Source organism: Leptopilina boulardi, unplaced genomic scaffold, assembly GCF_019393585.1.
Source record: "Leptopilina boulardi isolate dan_hultmark-lab unplaced genomic scaffold, ZJU_Lbou_2.1 LbouV2_151, whole genome shotgun sequence".
In the NCBI taxonomy this organism is placed as follows: Eukaryota; Metazoa; Arthropoda; class Insecta; order Hymenoptera; family Figitidae; genus Leptopilina; species Leptopilina boulardi.
The window spans coordinates 796171-816523 of NW_026137698.1; the positions used below are offsets into that span (position 1 = coordinate 796171).

General features: G+C 26.9%; 2 protein-coding genes across 2 annotated transcripts; one reads left to right on the plus strand and one right to left on the minus strand.

Moving 5' to 3' along the window:
- Window positions 1–591: 591 nt before the first annotated feature.
- LOC127276752 (uncharacterized) lies at window positions 592–3178 on the minus strand. The gene is made up of 5 exons (XM_051297394.1): window positions 2788–3178; window positions 2234–2381; window positions 1791–1873; window positions 1100–1250; window positions 592–1001 (listed from the first exon to the last, which is right to left on the minus strand). The coding sequence occupies exons 1-5, from the start codon at window positions 2845–2847 to the stop codon at window positions 790–792; spliced, it is 654 nt and encodes a 217-aa protein (XP_051153351.1). The 5' UTR covers window positions 2848–3178; the 3' UTR covers window positions 592–789.
- Window positions 3179–3971: 793 nt separating this feature from the next.
- Window positions 3972–20308, plus strand: LOC127276744 (probable ATP-dependent RNA helicase DDX31). Its single transcript, XM_051297381.1, has 9 exons — window positions 3972–4168; window positions 4249–5007; window positions 5117–5383; window positions 6074–6294; window positions 6387–6966; window positions 7113–7343; window positions 9440–9782; window positions 15562–15763; window positions 20081–20308. The coding sequence occupies exons 1-9, from the start codon at window positions 4103–4105 to the stop codon at window positions 20214–20216; spliced, it is 2805 nt and encodes a 934-aa protein (XP_051153338.1). The 5' UTR covers window positions 3972–4102; the 3' UTR covers window positions 20217–20308.
- The last annotated feature ends 45 nt before the right edge of the window (window positions 20309–20353 follow it).

Below are 20353 nucleotides of genomic sequence, written 5' to 3' on the forward strand. Positions count from 1 at the left end.
TTCATTCGAAACCGATTTGTTTTGAAAAGAATATACAGAACTTTTTTTTAAAAAACATTTTCATGACAATGGTCAAGCACTCGATCGACAATTTATTTTAAGAAAATACACCGCACCCTTAAATCATTTTTTTTTACTTTTATGAATGAAGAGAATATGTTTGCGAGACGTTATTTATGAAAAGTAACTTAATTTTCATTGGGCCAAATTTTTATCTAATTCTTATGTAGCCTGAACTCTATTTAACCTAATATTTATCTGGCCGAATTTTTATTTAGCCTAATTTTTGTCCAATCTAATTCTTATTAATTTTTATACAGCCTAATTTTTGTTTGGCTTAATTTTTATGTAACCTACACCCTAACCTAATATTTATTTGACCTAATTTATATTTAGCCTATTTTTTCCCTTCTAATTCATATTTGGCATAACTTTTATGTATAGCCTAATTCTCATTTTGCCTAATTTTTATATATGACTTAATTTTAATTTGGCCTAATTCATACATAACCTAATCTTTATGCGGACTGTAAAAAATTAATAATTAATAATAATAAAAAAGCAGGAAATATTCAAAGAAAAGTCATAAAAAAATTCTTGCAAACATTATTTTTAAAAAATGTATAAATTTTTTCTCCTCATTTACAATAAATTAATTTATATTATATTATATAATAAGTAAAAAAAATATATTTGTTTTACAAATGTATTAATTAGTTATTTTGTTAAATATTCACAAAATTATATAAAATATCATTTAATTAAAATTCTTTTTTTTTCATATAAAAGTCATATCTCCTCGTATTTAGCTGATATCGTGTAATTTGGTGAATTATTTATAAAGTTTTGATCAGCTAAATATGACGGTGATTTTGGTAAATTAAAACCCTGTTGAACCTCCTGTGTTCTCGTTATCGTTGAAATGTGAATTGTTCGTTCCGGATAATCAAGCCAATTTTTTCTAGCCGAACGAACGATTAACAAAAAATAAGCGCTTAGCACTAAAAAAAATTAAATAAATTTTTATTATTATTATATTATTTTTAATTTTTAATTTTCGTTTTTTTTTCATTTGTTAATTAGAATTTTATATACTCACACAAATAGGAACTAGATAATGACATACTCCAGTTAGATTTATTATAAAATTTGAAATCCGAATTAAATAAATTCATAAAAATAGCAAAACTTTGGTCCATTATGCTAATTATTTGTATGTAAATCCATGGTACTAGAAAATTTGGTCTTTTCTGCAAAATTATTATTAGATAATTTTTATATACATATAAAAAAAAAAAGTGCGATACTTTATGGCATTGAAAATAATAATAAATGTTAGACTGATTTTCTCAATCTATTTTCAAACACTTTTACGCGTTATCAGGACGATGTCATAATTAAACACTCTTATCGAATTATTACAAAAATTTTGATACTAGATGAAAACATAATTATTCGATTAAAATTTATATTATTTTCTAATTATATAATTGTTTAATTAAATTTTATTACGTAAATTTGTGTTTATTTTTGTTATAAAATTAATCAGAAAAATTAAATATAGTGCAACTTATATACAATTGGAATTATATTTACTTATAAATATTAAATTTTTTTATTTTTTATTAATTTATAAATAAACAAATATAAATTTCTACTTATATTTTTTGTATATTTCATTTGTTATTCATAATTTTTGTAATATTTTATAGTCCTCGTCTTTTTAATATTTTGTTAATAAATTTTTCAGTCTAAATTTATTATATTTTTCAATATATTAGTTTACTTACTGAAATAGCAGCTAAACATAACATTGTATTTGCCACAAAAGAGCATCCAGCATAGAAAAGAACACAAAATAAAAGTAATTTCGCTGCAAATCAATTTATTAATTTTATTTTATTATAATTTATTTTTTTTATTTACATATAAATTTAAAAGTACATATAATATTTTGAGAATAAATATTAAAACAGGATTAAACGATATAAATTTGTTTTTATTATAAAAAAATTTCCTCTTTTTCTAAAAAAAAAAAAATTTGGTCATCACTGTTGTGTGTTTTTTTTGTTTTTGAAAAAAGAGGAAATTTTTTATAATAAAAACAAATTTATTATTTTTTCAGTTTCATCTTACTTTGATAATTGTTCTCAAAATATAAGTACAGTGCGAAATTAATTATACAATTAAAAAAATATACAATAAAAATAAATTATTTTATTTTTCCGCTTACCTTGATAACTTTTTTGTATATTTTTTACGAAATAAGTCCAATTTAATCCGAAAAGGGTCCAAGATTCGACAGTAATTGAAAATGCATTTGGCTCTTCTGCCGAGAAAAAGTCAGTCACTAATATATTTATCATCAATATTGAAACTGTCTGTAACGTTAAACCAAAAGAAAAACCATTTTATTTCACGGGACACTTTTGAAATTCCAAAAAAAAAACTTTTTTCTCCCATATAAATTGTATATTTTTTTTTGAATGAATTTTTTAAATTAATTGAAATTTTTATATAAATTTTTGAATTTTAATTAAAAGATTGTTTTTAATTAAAAACAGAAATTTATATTTAAAAGAAAAATGATAAAAAAAAAGATTTATTTTCTACTACCATGGAAATTGTTAAATTTGTATATATTTTTAATTTTAATTAAAATATATTATTTTAATTAAAAGGAAATTTTTATTTAAAACAATTTATAAAAAAAATATATATAAAATTAAATTTCTAAATTGTTGAAACTATTTTTTGAAAAATAAAAATTATAACAATAATACTTACAACTCCAAATGAACCGATAAGTTTAATTGCTAAAGAATAACTAATACACAATTGAGTCATAATGAAATCATCTGTCAATTTTTTTAAGAAAAAACTATAATTTTTTAAGATTTTAAAAAAAAATAATGTATAAAATTTGCTTTATTTCTAAACGAATTAAATTTTAAACGTGTTTGATTATTAACTACTTTATAATGAATGATGAACAGTCGGAAAATAAAATGTAAATAAATTCAGAGCTGTCACAAGTAGTTTTGTGACCCTTCTTTATAATAATATCGAAAATTTTGTGTATTACGTAAAATCTTTTTTCTTTGTTCAGAAAAACACTTGTGATAACAAATTTATAACTGTTCTATTTCCTATCAATTGTGCGAGTACGTTCTATTCTTTTAATATATGTACTGTTACATATGTTAAGAAAATATTTTTATCGTTATTTTACAGTCAAACATTATCATATTTCGTCACAATATTTTGCATGAAATTAAATCGAAAAAAAAAATATTTCAGAAATTTTATTTTTAAAATTCATTTCGAGAAAATAAATTGTTTTTAAAAAATATATTATAAATTTAGTTTAAAAGAAAATAAATAAATTTATAATTCAATTAATTATTTAGTTCAATAAAAAATAATATAATAATAATAATAATAATAATTTATAATAAATAATATATAAAAAAAAATTTTGATTTAATAAAATTTTTTTTTGAAATAGTTAAAATTTTATTTCGAATTAGAAAATATAAAACAAATTTAAATAAAATTATTATTAATTAATTAATTTTTTTTGTAATTTAATTTATTATTAACAGTAATTTACTTATTTTATTGTTTTTTATAATAATTATTTATTTTATTAATTATTGTAACTATTATATAAATAATAAATAAATAATTAGATAAATATTATAAATTTATCAAGAAAATAATTTAAAAGTTAATAATAATAATTATTATTATTTACGAGGTATTTATTACGTTATTTAGCTCTTTATTTTATTATATTAATTATCATTATTGTTTCGGCAATATATATTAATTGTATTTAACAAAAAAAAGTTAACAATTCATTTTTGTATAAATAATTTTGAATTCAAATTTTGAAATTAATAGCGCCATTAAGTTGCGCTTGCGCAGAGTCATCTTCCTCTGCGCATTGATTTCCGCGAGAAGTCTGCCACACACGTGTTGGAAATTTCGTTCGTGTAACATTAACAGGTTATGTTTATATCTTGAAAGTGAGTGTTTTGTTGGTGAAATTGTGTGATTATTTTTATTATTTCAAGTGATAATTAATAAATTATTTAAAATGACTGTTCCCGAAATGGATATTTGTATAAATATAACGACAGACTCGTCATCTACAAATACAAAGGTGAGTAACCTCAAAATAATTACTTGTTGACAATTTGTTCAATATTTTATCATTAAAATTCATATTCTTTTTGGCTTCAGGGTAATAAAAATACGAAAAAAATCACTTCTGAATTATTAGCAAAGAATTCGAAAAAAGAAAAATTATCAAAAACAATTCGTTCTAAACAAATTTCTGATAGTTCAATAAATAAGACAAAAACAAGAATTAAACAAAAATCACTTGCTGCAATTGTTGCAAAACAATTAGGACACAGTGTTAATAAAAAGAAAGTTTCTTTTTTAACTGATAAAAAAAATTCAGTTCCTATTAATAATTTAATTCAAAAAAATGACGAAAAATTAGATGCACAGAATATTGTAAAATTTGTTAAAACTAATAATGATAATGAAATTAAAGCCACATTAATAAGAAAAAAAAATGTCAATTCAAATGGTGAGAAAAAATCTTTAAGTGATGTTTTTTCAATAAATTCGGAAAAAACAGATTCAGATAAATTGCCATTTAAATTTGGAAATTTGTCAAAAAATAATAATGAAGAAAAAATGGATTCAAATTTTAATAGAGAAGATAATTTTGGAAATAAAAAAAATAGGGAAGAGAAAAAATTTAATTCTGACTTTAGGACAAATAAATATAATGAGAAAAATAATGACAGAACGAATAAAAAATTTAAGGGAAAAGTTGAACGAATAATGAATAAACCTACTGGTAAAATTTCATCTCTTTTTGGTAATAATCCAGATGTACCAAATATTGGACAAAGATATGTTAAACCAGTGCAAGAAAATGTTTTTTCCGGTATAAACTTTAGTGATCTCGACATTCATCCATTTTCGGTTCGTATTTTTTGTTTTATTTTTACAAAAATTTATTTATTTAAATTTAATAAAATTTATGATTTTAATTTTATTGTTTGCCGTGAATATTAATGGATTTTTATATTAGGTTTCTAATTTGGAGCAAAATATGCAAATAACTAAAATGACCACAGTACAACAAAAAGGAATTCCCGTGATTCTTTCCGGAAAAGATGTTTTAATTAGATCACAAACTGGTTCTGGAAAAACTCTAACTTATTCTTTACCGATTATTGAATTATTACAAAAAATTACACCAAAAATAACGAGAAACAGTGGTTTGAAAGCCCTTATTGTTGTGCCAACTAGAGAACTTGCTTTACAGACGTACGAATGTTTTTTGAAACTTTTAAAAGTAAGTCAGTATTTTTTTTTTTATTAATTTTTATAAATTATTTTTTATTCCTTTGTCTTTAAATTCAATATTAATTTACTATTTATTTTATTGAACTGAATGTTTATTTAATGGAATTTTTATTTATTAGAATTTCTATTTAATAGAATTTATAATTAACAAAATTTCTATTTAATGGAATTTCTAATTAACAAAATTTCTATTTAATAGCATTTTTTTTTAAATCTAATTTACACTTATTCAAATATTTATCTAAAAAAAATTTTGATTTAATTAAATTGTCATTGAATATAATTTTTATTTAAACAAATTTTTTATTTTGCAAAATATTCAATTCACTTATGATTATTTGGAAATAATTTCAATTATTTGACTAAATAATTAAATACAATTTAATTTTTTCATACAATAATTGATAAACCTTTCAATTTAAATCACAAAAAAATTTTAGAATTAAACGTGAATCGAATTAATTAAAAATTTTACTTTAAAAATATTAATACATACATAAAATTTATTGCTACAATTATTCCAAATATTTTAATTATCTGTAATTTTGAACAATTTGATTTTGAATAATATCAAATTAATTAGATTTTATTCGCATAAAAAAGGAATAAAATAATAATTTTTATTTTTAAAGAATTGTCAAAATATTTTTTTTTTTTTAATGTACAATATAAATTACAGCCGTTTATGTGGATTGTACCTGGTTATTTAGTCGGTGGGGAAAAACGAAAAGCCGAAAAAGCACGATTAAGACGTGGCTGTAATATTTTAATTGCAACACCTGGACGATTATTAGATCACATTAAACATACTGAAGCTTTAAAATTAAATGATGTCTCTTATTTTGTCCTGGACGAAGCTGATCGTATGCTTGATATGGGATATGAAAAAGACATTTCCGGGTAATTTTAATTTATAATTTTTATATTTTTTTTTTAAATTTCATTATTTAATTACTTGTAATTTTAATTTTCTTATAATTTATAATTTTTAGAATTGTAAGCGCCTTAAAAATTAGTGTATCAGATCCAAAAGAAACGGGATACGATCCAATAAAAATGCTTCGTCAAAATAGTATAAAGAAATTTAGCGATGATAACGAAGAATTACAAGAGAAAAATGAGAATGAAGACAAATTGAAGGAAGATGAAAAAGAAGAAGAAGATAAAAATGTCAATACTAAAAGAGTTTATAATTCTGAATCAGAAATGGATTCTGATGATGGAAATGTTTATATTGGAAGAAAAAAGAAAAAAATAATTAAAGACGATAAAAATGATTTAACAAAAAATGTGAAACAAGAAAATATTGATGGTGATTCTAATCAATCAACAAGGCAGACAATTTTACTTTCCGCTACTTTAACTCAAGCTGTGGAAAAACTCGCTGGTCTCACTATGAAAAATCCAACATTTGTCGATGCTGCCAAAGAAAATTTGGAAATTTCCGGCGATAATATTAGTGACATGAATGAAGATTTAATTGTCCCTCAAAGTGTCGTTCAAAGTTACATTATCACACCACCAAAATTGCGGCTCGTCAGTTTGTGCGCTTACATCCGTGGGAAATGTCTGGTAAATTTATTAGTTTTATTTATTTGATTTATTTTTAAATTTCTCTTTATTTTTAAATTAAAATAATTTTTTATAAAAAAAAAATTTTTTTGTAAATAAAACAATTTTTATTATAAATTATTATAATTGGAAAATAATTTTTCCAGAGTTCCGGACAGCATAAAATACTTGTTTTTATGGCAACACAAGATATGATTGATTATCATACAGAGATTTTAACTTCGATTTTATCGAAACCAGAAGATGAAAATGATGAAGATTCTGATCCGCTTGTGGATGTTGAATTTTTTAAACTCCATGGAAATATGTCGCAGAAAGAAAGAACGGAAGTATTCAAAACATTTAAAAAGGCCAACAGCGGTGTTCTATTTTGCACTGTAAGTAATTTTGTTCTATTTCCTTTTTTTTTTATATTTGAATTATAAGAAAATTGTCAGAAAAATAGGAATTTTTTTTTATAAGTAATTTATAAAATAAATAAGAAAATTATTTTTTTGATTCTATATCGCGAGTAAATTTTTGTGTCTTTGAAACTTTTAAGATCATCAGCGCATAATAAAAGAAATGATAATTAATAAGTAACGGCGAGGTTCCGTTCTTGAAATATGCACTCGATCATAAATAAAACTCATATAGTGCAATATGCTTCCGCGATCATAAAAAATAATAACAATATTAAAGAAATGAAGAAATAAAAAAAAGTAAAATAAAGACAAAACACAGGGAGCGAAAGAAAAGCATGCGAGAGTGCGGGCACGCCCAGAATTGTAAATTAGAGCGTGGCTTATATTTTTCTTTTTTTTTTTTTTTTGCAACTTGGAATTTAATATCTTTGGACCCACGCTGAGACCTAAGGTTAAAAATTATGCGCGTATGAGGCCCATCGTTATACCGAGTATAATTATCATTGCCAGGTTCTCTTTCTAAACCCAGTGGTTATTACCGCTACTAACTTTGTATAGTATTCCTCCTAATTTTTTTTAACATTACAAAAACGTGTACTTTTTTTAAGATAAAAAAATGTATATTATTATTTTATTACCCTACAAATGAAAGGGAAATTACGATAATTTGTAATTCTTACACAATTGCATATATATATACATATGCTAAATGAAAGATTATTTTTCTATACGCGTTTTGTTCTTTGTATATTGTTGTAGAGAAAGAGAAAAATAAAAACTATGAAGCGGAACTAATAACATGTGAGTGGCAATTAACAGAATACACGATTCTTAGAATTAGAAATTACAGGTCTATCGAACCAATTTGCAAATTGTCTCAGCGTGTTTTCAATCATCTATAAATTGCTTTATAAATGCGTATAGTATTGCATTGTCGTAATAGCTTACAGATCGTTACAGATAGTGTGTTTCGACATTTATCGAATAACGAATCAAATTATCCTTCAATTGCAAATAGAATTTATTATTTTGAAAAATATTTAAATAATCGTTTTTTGGTTTCTTGTATAACATTTTCTAATAGCCAAAAAAGATCGTAAGAAAAAAAAACAGGAATGGCGATTCTAGTTTTTAGAGGTCATTTCGATTATTAATTTTCTCGATGAAAGAGAGCAATGCTCGGATACTGCACAGCATGCTCAGCAGTGGTGAATTTTGTTTCAATGATCTATCGTCCGAGTGAGATGTTTTGAGTGGTTATCCGTTCACGAAACCCTAGTTATTCTTGCCGTCTCTTAAACGATCGTTTGTTTTAATCGCTGTCATTAATCGCCTTCACAAATGTCGGTATCGTCGACCCAAATCCAGAAGCAAGTAACCGGTTCATCGTGTGTTGACTAATTCCATCCGGATCTGTTGATTGCAATACAAAACTTTGTCTATTTTTATTTTCTCCTTTGCAATCAATTATGATCATGGAATTAGTTAGCAAATATATTTTTATTTAATCAAATTTATCATTCTAAGAGAATTTTAAAACAAAATTTAATAAAATTTTAATTGCTAATTATTTTTTTAAATTAGAAAATTAATATTTGTCAAATATAAGAGAAATATTAATTAAATGTGTCTAATAAATAATACTCGTTTGTTAAAAATAAAAAAAAGCTCGAAAATTGAATGTAGAGCATGACATTCTTTAAAATAAAATGGAATCAATTAATCTGTTGAAAAATTTGTCTTTATATTGATGTACGAGGATATATAAAGGAATGAATATTTGCAAAAACAATCTTTAAAAAACGAAATCGTTTCGTGAAAGAATTTTTAGCCACCCCCCACTGTTATCAGGATTTTTCGTGGGCCGCATCCAAGTATAGGATATATATATATACTAAATCATTGGCTAGCCAAACATAGGAGACTAAAAATCAAAAGGGAGATTTTAACTCAAACGTTCGCTGTTGGGGTTCACAGCGGGTACAATCGTTACAAGAGACGATTACAAAACGAAAAATCTTTAAGACATTTGTAAGGAGCAAACTTTACAATTTTTTTCTTTTTTTCAGGATGTAGCAGCTCGTGGTCTTGATTTGCCAAAAGTTGACAGTGTTGTTCAATACACGGGACCATTATCAGCGAGAGATTATGTTCATCGAATTGGTCGAACGGCACGAGCTGGCTCATCGGGAACGGCGACAATTTTTTTAACACCACCTGAAATTGAATTTGTTCGTATGCTTGAATCAAGACGTATTAGAATCAAACAGGATAACATGAATGATGTACTTGAAAAACTTTTGGGTCATTTATCGAAATATCGTTCAACAGAAGCGGCTGCCATTGCACTTCAAAATGAATTTGAAAATCTTGTCATTGAGAACAAAAAATTACATGAAAAGGCCTGCAAGGGTGAGTCATTGTTCAAATAACACTTTCATTCTCTTTTTTTTTTAGTGGAATTACCATAATTGAATTCCGACAAATTTGCGAGACATTTAATAGCCCTGTTCCGATGAAAGACAACGATCTTGATTTAGTTGGAGAGAAATGGGTGGGGCCTGAGGAAGACTAAACCAATTCAAATGGCACCCCAGTAGCATATAAAGTCACCCCATACGGTGTATTAGAGGCTTTATTCATCTCTCTTATTTTCTCTTTCTGTTGCTTTTTTACTCATCTGTTTATCTCTTTCTCGACTCTCTTTCTCTCTCTCTCTTTCTCTCAATCGCAGCGTATTTACATAGTCTATAGGAGAGGAGGGATGATCTTGTTTGCCATGCTATGGTTACTCTATTAGGGTCGTTATAGAGGGGGGAAGAATTTATTTTCGACAATAATAAATCCATTATGATGCGACGACTCGTACTTGGTTGGGGTGTGATGCACCCCCTCAAAAGAGATATTCCTCCTACGATTTCTTCTTTTTTCCTGACGTCATCAATGGACCTTTCTTTTTTTTTTTACAAAATTCCAGCATTTATCTATTTTTATTGGCACTAATGTCGTTCGAACGAATCATTTTAGTAGAAAACGTTTTATTGAAAGGTATTATATAGAGAGAAAATAGGAAAGTTTTTTTTTTTTTTGTTGAAATAAATCTATTTAATTGTGACGATAAATCTTTTATTTTGTTTGTAAATATTTTACATCTAAACAATATCTGATTAATAATTTTCAAATTTTTTTAATTATTATTTTTATTAAATTTGTGTCACGCTCTGAAAAAAGGGACCTTAGAGGCAAAAAATTATAGGTTATGTTTCAAAATTTTAAACTTAAAATACAATCAACTCTCAATATAAATTATTGATATTTAAATCTTCATTACATTCAAAATAAAAACTGATTTTAAGTTTACATAAATAAAAAGAAAGGTAAAACTATCCTAAACATAACCTATAATTCGTTTGCTTCTAAGGTCCCTTTCTTCAGAGCGCGTCACATTTATTTATTACTAATTTTTTTATTATTTTTATAAATAAAATACTTTACTATAATTATTATTTTATTAAACTTAAATAAATAAAGTAAAATTAAAATAATTATTTAAATAAAATATTTAAATAAATAATAAATTAGATAAAATAATTATTGAATTTAAAGTTGAAGTATCAATATAATTTTTTGTTTTGCGAATATGTTAGCCCGGAATTTTTGAAACGATTAACCATTTTTTGAGTGACACTATACACAACTAACCACTTGACCACACCTTCGAACTTGAGTATTGAAGTGATTGATAGATTAATTGTCAGCGAACTGCAATTTCGGACCCTTCGAAAAATCTTTACGATCTAAACTATTTGTCATGGTTCTCCATTCATGTCCCTTTTCGATCAATAGAATTTATTTACCGTGTCAAATTTTCACTTAAAAACCCAAATTAGATTGATTTAGATTTATAAACGTAAGATCTTTATGTCTTATATATTTTTTTTTTCTTGATGCGATATAATATAAGTCTATTGTTAATAAAAAATAGGATTTTTTATTTTAAAAGAAAAATTCAAAAACTATTTAATTATCCTGAAATATAGTCACAATATTTTTTTAACAAATATTTTTTAATTTCTAATATTCCAGTACACTCAGGAAAAAAATTCGTTTGAAGCAACCAAATTTTGGTTAAATTAACAAAATAAATGCATTGATATAGAGTTAACCAAACATTTGGTTGCATAAACCAAATGTTTATTTAGCTCAATCAAATTTTTTCTTTGTTCCAAAAATTTATTAAAATAAACCAAACAGTTATTATTAGATCAAATAAATATTTATTTGAATTAAACAAATTTTGTTTGAACTAACCAAAAAATTGGGTAATAAATATAAAAAAATGGTACATATCTTTTTTCTGAGTGTTGAATATAAAGCTATAGAATTTTTTTTTTTTAATTCCTGTTTAATTAATTTAATTTCGTTGAAATATTCTTAATATTCAAATAAAAAATTACTGATGGAAAAAAAGAATTTCCCTGTCGTACAAATTATTATTTCAATAAAAGAAAAACGCTTTATCTAAAATAAAATACCACTTTTTGTTGAAATATAATAAAAATAAACTATAATCTTAAATCAAGACATTTTCCATGTTAAGTAAAATGAGTCTCATGTTAAATAAAAAGTCCATATAAAATGTAAGAATCCATTGTTAAAATGACACTATAAGTTGAACTTTTAAAGTGACTTTCATCCCCTTTTTGAAGAATGTGTGATTCTTTTATATATATATAGTGGTTTCAAGGAAAGAATTGAAAAGATCAAAAAGGTCAGATGCGAAGCACGTGATAGAGATACGAGAATAACGGTTTCCATTCGTTGGCTACCGCAGAAATTTATTTAATTCCTGACCAAGTATATATATATATATATATAAGGGAGCGGTGGCGGTGAATTACAAGAAGTGGAAATCTCACTAATTCGTAACATTATCACCCTAATAGAGCTGAACAGCCCTCAATAGCGAATACGACTCCATGGAACAACCCCTCAGACTCTCCAAACCCTCGCCACTAAGTAAGGGATTCATCCACTCTGTTTCGTATATACATGTATATATTCACAAATCCCGACTGTCGTTAATACTCTCCTCGTTCTAACTTTCAAACTTCGAGACTACTATATATATATACTTTGAATTGCTATGTTTATTCAATTTCTGTGAAAGATTTAATTATTTTCAATTATTTATTACAAAACATTATTATATTTTCTACAAAAATTTCCTCAAATCGATTTTTTTTTCCTCAAAATTCAATTCGAGAACTGAATTTATTATTTTTGTTTGAAATTTTTATAAAATTCTTTTTATATTCTCTCTGAATCTGAATTAGTAGTTTTCTACTAATGAAAGAGTGCGTATTCGTTTACCAATTGAATTAGTAACTAATTTTTAGTTAAAAACTACTCATTGCTAGTAGAAAACTACTAATTCATGGAGTAAATCGTATTTTTTACTATTTCAAATTAATAAGCCGATTTACTCCATAAATTAGTAGTTTCCTACTAGCAATGAGTAGTTTTTAACTAAAAATTAGTTACTAATTCAATTGGTAAACGAATATGCACTCTTTCATTAGTAGAAAACTACTAATTCAGATTTAGAGAGTTAAAAACAAAATTTGTTGTAAATAATTTTTCTAAAAAGTATAATAATCGTGAGTTAGTGTATATATAGTTCGTTTGAGGGTGTGTGCTCACACGCCTTTTTGAAAAGGGGGTGGTTGTGGGGGACGATACAATCCAACCACTGAATGTGGCTTCCGCCAAAACCACTTACGCTTTGTGGCGAGAGACTCTTAACAATACGATACAGGATACAAATACAATAAGACGCAGTTACATCACTTAGGAACAATGCCACCCTGCGTGGGACGTTATACAGTCTCTCTTCTCTCATCCCTTTTTTCGCTCTCTCTCTCTCTCTCTCTCTCTCTTTCATTCTTCTTAATACTCAACCCCCCAATAGTGTTAGTACGTGCAACACACCAGCATCTCATTGGATTTATGTGTTAAATGGAGAAAAACATTTCTCCCTTTTTTTCTTTAGTTATATATATAGCATTAGCTTCGCCGACACCGCGCGAGTATTAAGAAAGATCGCTCGCTAGTTTCCTTCGTCGAGGAAAAACCGGAAATGCCAAAAAAAAAAAAAAAAAATCGACGGAAGTTAAGAATGAAAGCGTTGTTTTGAGACAAGATTTTCTCTCTATAGAAAATTATCCCTCTATATGTACCAAAAAAGTATGTTTTCCACATTAGACCTGTCGGAATTTTTGTGGTGTCGAATTAAAAATTATCGAATTATTAGAATACCAGATAGCACGGAAGCTTGCAGCAAACTTACATTTATAAAATTCTGCTAAATAAAAATTCGGTAATTTTTAAATTCGACAAAAATTCCCGTATGTGATCAAATTCGTCAAGAAAAGCGATTTCCGGAGATTTAAAAGCCAAAGGTTAGGGCAAATTTTTCTAGACGATTTGCTTTATTTTATATATTATATTATTTGTGGAATAATTTAATGGTGCGATATAAAATTCATTGATTGATATTGTCAAGGTCCCGCCTCTTGCTGAAAAATTATATATGACATAATTCACATTTAAGGTGTGGAATTTGATTGTTGTTGAAGGGCATTTCTTAAATTTTGTCACATGACATAAATGCGATAAAGATAGAGGGAAAAAAAAATGGCACACGTTTTTCGCTACGATTGATTATTTGAAAAAGCACATGTTGAGTTCACTCAGAACCATGGAACTCTCGACTTTCTCACCCGTACGGAAATCGAGGGTTAGTATTAGCCGCAGCACTTGACTCGACCCCTATATAGCTAATGCCCTTTAATAGAGCACTACAGGATACCCCATAGAAATTTGTTCCTACCCACCGAGGTACCTAATGGAACTGCGATTAATAAAAGCTATCACGTATCTCATAATGATTATTTATTATCATTTGCATCATGTGACCCTTAAAATACTCTATATTTATTCAAGTTGAGGTATTTCAAAACATTTAAATTACAGCAAATTTTGTCTATTCTTTGATGTTGTATGGCACTTTTTAAATATTAAACAATATTATCGAAAAAGGTAATATTTTTTCTAAATACAAGGTTAAAACTTTTTTCTACCGACTGATGGTAAAACAGGAAAAGGAAAATATAAAAATTACCGACATAGAAATCTACATTACCATCAGTTGGTAATGTAGATTTCTATGTCGGTAATTTTTATATTTTCCTTTTGCTATTCTGCCATCAATCGGTAATGTAGATTTCTATGTCGGTAATTTTTATATTTTCCTTTTGCTGTTCTGCCATCAATCGGTAATGTAGATTTCTATGTCGGTATTTTTTATATTCTCCTTTTGCTGTTCTGCCATCAATCGGTAATGTAGATTTCTATGTCGGTAATTTTTATATTTTCCTTTTGCTGTTCTGCCATCAATCGGTAATGTAGATTTCTATGTCGGTAATTTTTATATTCTCCTTTTGCTGTTCTGCCATCAATCGGTAATGTAGATTTCTATGTCGGTAATTTTTATATCTCCACGTTTAATATTTAAAAAGTGCCATACGGCATCAAAAAATAGACAAAATTTACTGTAATTTAAGCCCATGTAGAGTTTTTTTTTAATTAAATCTATTCTGGGCAAAGGGGGTGTTTGTATTTCTAAAAAATTTTGCATAAATAATTTTGGTTCTGATGTATTTTCGACGATATTCAATTGTTTTAGGAGCATTTATTATTGAAATACAAAAGTAACAATAATAAAAATTCTCTTATTATTATATGACCAAAGATTAAATTTATATTTCGATTCACATTAAATCCGAAGCATTAAACAATTTTTATATATAGTAGTATAGTAATCGCTTAATCTTGATGACCGCTTTTTGAGCACAATGTCACGTTTGCACAAAGCATTTCGTTCGCGTGACAAACCTTTTATGTAACTCTCGATATTCCCAACAATTTTCATAAAAATTCCATTTAACTAATTTATTTCATTATTTTCAACCGAGAAAGAGATTTTCTATTATTCACTCGAATGGGGTATTTTGATTTAAAAAAAATTTTATTATTGATATATATATTTTTTTTAATGTTTTCAAATTGAAAAATAAAAAATAATTTATTTCCTTTTATGATTCATTACCTAAATTTTTATCTTTTTCAGCTTATATATCGTGGATACGATTTTACGCAAGTTATCCACGTGAAATGAGAGAAATTTTCGATCGAAAGGAACTCCATTTGGGCCATTATGCGAAGAGTTTTGCTCTCAGGGACCCACCACAAAAAATTAGTGGAATTGGAAAAACTATTCGCGAAAAAGAAGGTACAAAGCCACAGCACAACAACAGATTGTCGAATGAAAGGTAAGTTCTTCGTTTTCACGCACTTCTTTTATTATATACATTGTATTATTGAATGGGAAAACAATTTTAAAAGCTATTGTTACATATGCCGTATATAAAATATCATTAGTCAAGACTTCGGGAATATCATCAGGATTCTTTTCATCGAAAGAAAACTATATCTTTGGTATTCTTTTATTTTTCGTCCTTCTTTTGAATTGAAGAAGGAATTTAATTTCACCATGAACAAAAAAAAAAAAAGTTCAAATTCCTTTTAAATTCTTTTTTCTTTTTCAAAATTTTAGAAAATTTCAATTGCTCGTAAAGTTTTTTTTACAGGAAAATTAAAAATTTTTTAATATTCATTTTGGTTTTAAAAAAAGTAAAAATTAGTTTAAAAATTGTTAAAATCTCTTAAAAAAAAGAAAATATTGGAAAATTGTGTATTTTAAAAATATTTTTAGTGATGAAAAATTAAATTAGAAATAATTTTGAAAATGAAGTTAATTTTCTTTTGGCACGAAACATTTTTGCTTAATCAGAAATATAATTTTCTAGTTTATGATTTTTTTTTTAAACTACCGAGTTTGCAGAAGCGAGATTTCTAATCTCACCAATTATGTGACCAAGTATTACTACTTTTCTAGTTTTCATGCGGTTTTATCACATCGTCGTTTATCGTATACACAATGATAATATATAATATATATACAACTCATGCTAGATACTTATGATGCTTTATATAACTCTAATATAGTGTAACCATTACCGTTTCAAGTTACAAACGATATTATCTCTAATTACAGGATTGATATATTTACCGTACCGTTTACCTGCAGATCGTATATATATAAAAAATGTCTCATTGCTTATAGAAAAAAAAATAATTAAATTTTTTTTTATTATTAAAATAATAATTAATATCTGATTAAAGAATTTTTTTCTTCTTTTTTTTTTTAAATACGAAATACGTTCACACAACGTGAGAATAGAAAATATACGCATATTCCATACGCCTCGGAAAGATAATTATCGAAAATTATTGCCAATTGTTTGCACGAGAAAAACTATTCTTCTAACAAATCTAACTTGACTTAAGTGATTGTTATTCTTTTATTCTTTAGAGATAAATTTTATTTTCAATTTGCAAACACAATTGCTTCTAAATTTTACTATATTTCACTATTTTCTCCTTTTAATTACTCGTGATTCATTGACTGACTTTTATGTTATTTTTATTATGACAGAAAAATTAAAGTATTTAATGATATTTATTTTTTTAAATCTCTCTCATCATATTTTATAATTTTATTTATTTCGATGAAATTTTTTTTGGTTCACTAATTTAAATTAGTTCAAAATTTTTAACAATTCTTAAAGAGTATGAAAAATTGATATCATTGAAAGAAATGTGGTATTATTCAAAGATAATGATTGACCGCATAGAATAAGAGTTTATACATTATTTTAAATTTATTTGCGAGCATTTGAGGTAACAGAACGAGACCAAATAGGACAATTTAGAACCGTTACTTTCCATACTCGATATGATTTATTTCCATTAATTCTGTATATATGTGGTAAATTGTTGTGTTGCTGCGAGTGACTGATGTGATACATACATTTGTGCGTTTCAATTGCGGTGAAGCACATTATTATTTATTCGCAACTATATGTCAAGAACGATCATCAGTTTGAAATTTTCCCTTTTTTTTAGAAACTCGTTATTATTTTCACATATACTAATTTTTTTTTTATATTGTCAATCTTCTTCCTCATTTTATCAAAAGTAACAAAAGCTTTCTATGTTTCTATGATTTTGACATGAGTTTCGTGCTTATATTAATGACGGATTCACGCCTCGCTTCTTATGATAACCATATTCTTAGGAATAAAAAAAATATATCGCAGTGGCGTAATCTTTGTATTTCTATCGAAATATGTAAAATTTTCCTTTTTCATAAGGTTATGTTCGTTTTATAAATAGACGTTTACAAATTTTGGTTTTTGTCAGATTTCTTTTAAAAATCCTATCGGGGTTCCATTACCGACCAAGTAATCTGTTGTACCGACCTAGACTCGGTCGGTAACTTACAAATGGAAATAAAAATCGGAAATCGTACAGCCAAACATTTTTCACAGGGCGTGGTTACGAAACATAACTTAAAAATAGAGTGAGTGGCGGTAAGTTACCGACTGAGCAGTCTAGGTCGGTACAACAGATTTCTTGATCGGTAATAGAATTCCAATAGGATTTTTGAATGAAATCTTGACAGAAACTCGCTAAATGATAATTTTAATAGTAAGATTTGATATTGAACCAGCATGAACTGTTTACACGAAGGGAGAATTATTCGAATTAACATGAAAATGACGAATGTCATAGGAGGAGAGGGAAATGAATTTCATTGTTTGGATAAATCATTTTATGTGTTATACGCCAGTGCGGAGAGAGAGAGAGAGAAATTAACGGACTCATGTCGTGGGCCCAACGTCAAAGCTGTCAACCAATGTAATTCGTCACATAGGACGGAACGGAGTGGACATGTCCATGGTGCATAGTCGTCGGCCATGAGCAATACGGTTCATATCTAGTTCTCCCTCCCACAAACTCTCCCACTCTTCTCTTTAGCCGCATCTCTGTTGTTGATTCTCTCTCATTCTGTATACCTGTCTCGCCATCTCTCTTTGGACCTGATGGTTTACATTTCACATATGCGGTGTATTCGCGAAACACGACTCTCTCTCTCTCTCTCTCTGAATGTCCCTATATTCCAACATGCCCCTTCTGGTTCCTCGCTATTGTTCATAATTATACAATACGGCTATTAAACAGACTGATGCGACCGCCACTTCCGGCCACTTACGGAAGCTAGCACGAGCCCTGAACCTGACGTAGGCCAGGTCCACCTTTCTGATTATGGTGAACTCGATACTGGCTCGCATGCTCAAACACGCACCCAGGCCACGAGGTCAAGGGTGTCGCGTGCGATTTCCAGTCAAAAGGGGTGGAAATAATACGATCGGCACAAAATACAATAGACGGGGATAAATTAAAATGATGAAATGTTGCCTTTTTGTGGTGAGAAACGCAGTCATATTTTGGAATGAATAGAAGTCGATATTTTTTTTTCGGAGATTTTCGTTTATAAAGGAAGTGGGAACCTTTTGTTTCGCAATGACAAATTTGTCCTGCAAATCTGATTTGTTATTCGATTTCGTAATTGTAGTTTTTTTTTTTGTTCTTCATTGAATTTACTTGTAACTTATTAGTCGAGCGGATTTTTGCCGCCATATTGGATCTGCCATTTTGAATTTTGAAAAACTGACATCAGATTCGTAATTAGCGACCCCGAAAATCCCTGAGAAACAAGTTTCTAGCAAAATCGAAAAATTTTTATATTTTGACCGCCATATTGGATCCGCCATTTTAAATTTTGAAAAATTGACCTCATGTTCGTATTCAGTGAATCTAAGAGCAAAAAAAAAAAACTGCAGCACTTCAGTGCACGTGCTTGCAGTTATATTTATGTAGGGTGTTTGATTTTATTTTCATTTTTGTTTTTTTTTATCCCATATTCTCATGTCTCGTAGCAGGTGACGATACAGGTGCAAATATTATTGATACTTGTCGAGTTTGTGAGCCTCTTCATACTTTATAATATAAATATTATGTTTCTCTCGAAAATATCTCTTTCTTGAAAGATTAAAATCTTATCTTTTTTCCATGAGACTCAAATTGCTCTTGTTAGTTTGATTGAAATCGATAAACATAACCTCAAAATTAAGTCAACTTTTGGGTCAAAATTGAAGGAAAATTTTTCAGTTTTTAGATTAAGAGGCTTTTCGGGTTGAAATTAATAAACAAATTAATATAAAAATTAATTACAAAATTAATATACAAACATAACCTCAAAAATTCAAGACTTAGTGAATATTTCAAATATTTTTGGATAATATGAAATATTTTTAACAAAATTTTACAGCTATTTAATTTTTAAAATAAAATAATATTTAGCTGATAATTGAGATTTGAGAATATGTTATCTGGGGGAAAAAATGAATTGCAGAAGCAAAAACTGAGCGGCAATAAAGGAATTCGGCATGCCAGTTGGTATATATATATAGTCTCGCGTGATATTTTAGTGTAACCCCGACGTTTTAGAGTAAATCGTTTTTTTTCTTCTTTTGTTTCCTTTTTTTTTTTTTTGTTTGTCAAATTTTCATTATTACATTATGTCCTCACAAGTCTCTGGACACATGTCATTTTACGATAAATTACTGAAAATTACAGGTTACCTTAATGTGACGATTAAGATGATCCCTTTTGCTTTTCAGACCAGCAAGGATGCCACAAAAGAAACAAATTGGAGGAATTGGCACTAAAAGTGGATCTTTGAAAAAAGTACGTATGCTCAATACATCTGAATTCGACAGTGGATTGGCGCCCATTAAAAAACAAAGGAAATCTTAAATTTAGGACTAATTTTTCTAGGTACGATTTTTTTTTTATCACTGAAAAAAGTAGAGATATGCGAATGAAGAAAATTTTATTTTTAACAAAAAGATTAATTAAAGGAAATTTTTGCTTTTTTCCTAAAAAAAAAATTT